Source organism: Merops nubicus, unplaced genomic scaffold (genome assembly GCF_000691845.1).
Source record: "Merops nubicus isolate BGI_N331 unplaced genomic scaffold, ASM69184v1 scaffold48613, whole genome shotgun sequence".
Classification (NCBI taxonomy): domain Eukaryota; kingdom Metazoa; phylum Chordata; class Aves; order Coraciiformes; family Meropidae; genus Merops; species Merops nubicus.
The window spans coordinates 1-4,900 of record NW_008597801.1 but is presented as its reverse complement, the minus strand read 5'-3'; the positions used below and the strand labels follow the sequence as shown (position 1 = coordinate 4,900).

Sequence of the window (4,900 nt, the reverse complement as noted above, 5' to 3'; positions counted from 1 at the left end):
TTGCAAGAGTTTCTGCAGAGAATTCTGCACTAATAAATGCTTCTCTCACACTGCAGCTTAGGGAGCCCAGCTGTGAGAAGGCTTCCAGTCCACTTTGCTGGCAGGAGGCCTGGCAGGGCCATGGGAATCAGAGGCTGTTGGAGAAGAGCTGTTCTACAGCTGAACTAGGGCTTGCTCAGGCACCTGTCAGCCTGGGATCATGGTGGCATAAGGCCACAAGACTTGCACAGAAAGATGCTTCTACACAGGGTCTTAATTTCTGCAATATGGTTATTCTTATGATTATCACCAAACTTTGCATGTTTTGCATTTCAACACAGCACCCCATTGCTGAACACTAATTAGAAATAGCACTTGTTATCCATTGTGTGTAGTCACACCGTCTCAAGAGGACTGTGATTTCACAGGAGAGTATTTCTACCAGCAGAGACAGAAATGAAGATCAACCTCTTTTGGCACGGATATCTACTCTATGGGGAAGCGGAGAACATTGTTAGGGCATGTTCATATACTGCCTTTGAAGAATAACAGTGCATTCAATCAACCACCACCGATTTCATAGGCGTGGCACCTGAGCACATGCTTCACAGAAGGAGAAGCAACACGCAGATGAGCTGGGAGGAGAGGGTGATGCTACAGACAACACAAAATCTAAGGACCTTCCTTCTTTTATATCATCCAGTCATACTGACATTGCAGAGTTCTCTGCTAGCTCCCCCACAAGGGAGGTTTGGGACTTCAGGTGAGGCCACATGGCTCATTTGGTGTCACGCTGATTTCTTGGTTTTATCTGTGAGCTGGGCACTTCCAGTTTTCTTGAGGTAGCAGATACAGAAGGCTTCGTTTCATATCTTTAAGAAAAACAAAAGTAAAGGAAAAGGGGATAGGCAGACAAACACACTGGAGTTTCTTAGGAAAGATGTGAACACGTGGTGTAAAACATGTTTCCAAAGTACTCTATTTGGACAGACAGTGCAGAGATTCCAAAAGCAAATTTCACCCTCTCAGAATCACCCTGAAGAACAATTACAGGATTATTGTGGCGAGTTACAAAACAGTTAATCAATGAGGCATCACTTTTCATAAATAAATGGACAGGTACCTGGCTCTCCAGGACCCCAAAGTTTATGCAGAAAGGACGTTTCACTCACTAACACCCTGCAGCAGGTCAAGGCAGAGGAACCACAGGTGCTATGCTCTAACAGTAGAAAGTACTGACAGCAGGGAAGACAGTGCTGCTACAGCGAGGCATTCATAGAATTTATCTGCAGAAAGTAATTATCAGAAGACAAATACACCCACTCTTTCTGTTGTTCTGCCAGTTTTTCTGCCAAGCATTTTACCAGGACAGGGTCTACTTTGGAGTCAAACTTGTTGGCGAACCAGTGCCCATAATTCATAAGCCATCTTAATTCTGCAGCCCCATAGATGCAGACACTGCGAAGATGTGTACCAGTGCAGGGAGGATACAAATGGTCTTCAAGATAATTCCACTTCACCAGACGAGTTTTGCTTTGTAGGTCTGTTATGTCCTGGGCTGACCTTGGAACTTCCCCAGGGACCCCAGGAACGCGTACAAGAGTGGCCCAGAAGTGTTCATCTGGAGAGTATGTATCCCTTGACCACTCAAAAAAATCTTTTGCAAGAGAACTTTCAAGGGTATATTGAATAAATGCTCGGCTTAAAACAAAATAGGCACTGCCTACAAATACCTCAATATTATGAGGTGGTGGATTCTTGGAAACATTGGTTTTTACAGGCATCTGTATGTATTCATAAGGCACTTTTGTAAGTTCGTAATGATAAGTAAATCGTTCTCTTTTGCTGCTGCTTGGCTTCATGGTTTCCAGCATGTTTCTTCCACTAAGTTTCTTCAGTTCAGCAACCAACTCAAAATTTGACCTCAAAGGGAAATCCTGGCCACACAAATTAATAACATACTTCCAGGGGACTGAAGACTCCATCAAATCAGACAAACAATTGAAATCTGCTTGCAGCCGTGAAATATGCGCATAGTCCACTGTCTCCAATTTTGACGCAATGAAAACATTGGGAAAGCATTTAGCTAGATTGTTCATAGCAGATTTGAAACTTTTTGCTGCTTTTCGGTCATAATGGATGCAGTAAATATTTTGATGACTGTACAGTGAATGAATAAGCCGTTCTACCATTACTGCATCTTTATGAACAACCAAAGAATAGGCGACTGGAAAGCTCTCCTCTTCTGGAGAAACAAGTTTTAGGTGGTATTTCCTAAGTGAACGATAGACATCACAAGCACTTGTCATTGCTATGACATCTTCATCAGCTAAATCAATTATCTCTTTTCTTCTTATCTCTAAACTCTTGCCAATTTCATGGGGATCTTGTTCATATATTGATGAACAATTAATTTCATACTGGAACTCATTTCTAAGGTAGGAATATCTGTTTCTAACATACGAGGAAGTGCTCAAGAAGTGCTCAACCAAATAAATGCCCTTAGAGGGTAAAAAGTGTCTTTCGACATGAAGGAGTTTCAGCAGTGCAATCAGCCACCCGGTAACACACAGGATCAGGATATTCCTTCTTGAGGGACATTTGTAGGGACACTTGCGTCTCTTCATTCTGCAAGAAAACAGATGTTCATTTAAATTAGGAACAGAGCATCAGAGACAATTCCAGCTTCTAACAAAGATGCGCACACCAATCAGTCTACAGCATGAACACCACCTTAGCAAGACAGGGCACTGGATATCTACAGCTTCTTCTTCATCACCATCATGTTAATACCACAATAATAGGCAAAGACTTCATTCCCCTGAGTTAGCTGACTAAAGGCAATGAATCAACTTGAATTTCAGATTATTTCCAGCTAAATAAGAGTGTTGGAACAAGACTCCTACTGTTTACTTTCCAAACCTTTTCTCAATTTATTATGAGTCACAAATTGAAGTACAGCAACCCCTGCACTGACAGAAACATTACTGTCCTCTAAATGAGTAGGAAGGATTGTTTATTTTCCTGAGTAACTCCAGGGGATTTGATGGAAGCAGCAAGGGGATCTCTTGCGAGTCTGCAAAGAATGTGTGCTTAGTGATAGGTATTAATGTTTTTTTAAAATGAAGCATTAAACTGAATACTTTAGAACTCAGTCAGAGGATCCTCCAGAGGATCCTCATTGTTTCTAACACTGGGACTGATTCATGAAGATGTGCAAGGGGAAATGGATTTCCTTCCTGTCTTCTTCCATCAGGGTCTGCCAAACCCAAAGTCCTCTCTGTGTCCAGGTTTCTTCTGGAAAATACTGCTAATCTGCCCTGAAGAGTGACAAGGATGAAGACATAGCACTTTTATCCACTGGAATGAGTATATAATGTAACCTTTTGAAGGCAGGAGGAGTACTAGCTAGCAATAGCGCATCTGTCCTGTTCTCTGCCATATGACACAACCTCAGATGTGACCCAAAAGCATGCACACGGCCCCTTTTTATTCAGCAGGGTACTCAATAACATTCCTGTATAGCAACTTAACAGCTGAGGTACTACCCCTATAAAAGCCAAATACAGTGATCCTCTGTCCATATAGCTTTGCTTTAGCAGCTAAGTGTAAGCAGCATTGTTGCTATTCCTGAATTAAAATTAAATTGGAGTCCACATCCAGGTGCTGCATTACACTTAGTTCTACTCAGCTTAAACTCTTAAGACCTGCTTTGTCTCCAAATGAAACAGCTCCTATTCTGTTTTCAGAGGCTGTTACAGAATTCTCAAGAGTGAATAGAATGGTGGGGCCACCAGAGGTGGCTCAGATGTCTGCAGATCTGATATATCCCATGTAAAGTACAACATTAATCCCATGTAAATGTGCAACATTTGCTGCAGAACTAACTTGGTCATCTTTCACATTCCCACTAATGTCAGGTCTTGAAAGGTGTATCTTTGGGTAAAACGCAGCCTGTCAAGGCAGGGATACTTCATTAGTCCATTCTCCCTGACCTTCCCTCTCCCTGTGCATCTTTCTCCTTGATATTTCTCTTCTAGGGGCAATAGAAAATAGCAGGAAATGCCACATTTTTGTTTCACCTGGTGGGGCCTGGTATAGACTGGGGCAGGGAGCATGGCAAACCAGCATGTACCTGTTTGGTAGAAGCCAGAGCCCAGCAGCACTCTGCAGGTTTTACAAACAGCCTCCAGGTATGCTAAAAAAGAAAGAGAAAAAACAGATCTATTTCCCCATGAAGCCAAAAATCCCACCTTCCCCTCTACCCAGCAGGTGCTTACCTTCACTTCTCCAATCTAATTCCAGTTTAACATCTAATCCAGGTCTCTCCTTTATCTACTTCCTTCCTGTACTCATGTTCCAGGAAGAAAAGTCTCTCTGAAAAGCCACTCCTAAGCAAAGCCAGGCTTCCAGCCATGTGATGAAGCCCCGAGGCGGGGATCACAGCTCACTTGTCCTTGGTTTTGGGGTTTTTTTTGGAGAAGACCTGTATGGTGTGATCTCTGTGAAGCCTGCCCTGTGCCTCTGTCCAGTGGTCTCCCTGGTTACCAGGGACAAGCCCTACCACTCCTGGCTGAACAGGGATTGCCTCATCCAGGGAGCAAATCTTCCCTTTCTCTCTCCCTCCTTCCAAAAGGCAAAAAAGAGCCTGGACAAAGAAAAAGGAAAGGGAGAAAAAAAGCGTACCCTCCACTGCTCCAGATAACCCTTTTAACTATGGTAGCCCTGTCGAGCCTCTACCTGGTGGCAAACGTTCTGTTTCTAGCCAAACCAAACACTACAAAAGAACCACTGTGGCCACTGTGTCATGCTTCCCTGCCTGAAACTACCAATCTAGATCACTGGAGCTTGGTGTAGCCTAGAGTTATATAGAGATTTGCAAGAAGTCACGTAGTGTTGGAGGCAGAAAGCACAAAACAAG

At 43.2% G+C, this 4,900-nt stretch overlaps 1 protein-coding gene across 1 annotated transcript; it reads right to left on the bottom strand.

Annotated features, from left to right (window-relative positions):
- Positions 1-1,238: 1,238 nt before the first annotated feature.
- Positions 1,239-2,606, bottom strand: GCNT4 (glucosaminyl (N-acetyl) transferase 4, core 2). Its single transcript, XM_008936810.1, has one exon. The coding sequence runs from the start codon at positions 2,604-2,606 to the stop codon at positions 1,239-1,241; it is 1,368 nt and encodes a 455-aa protein (XP_008935058.1).
- Positions 2,607-4,900: the final 2,294 nt, after the last annotated feature.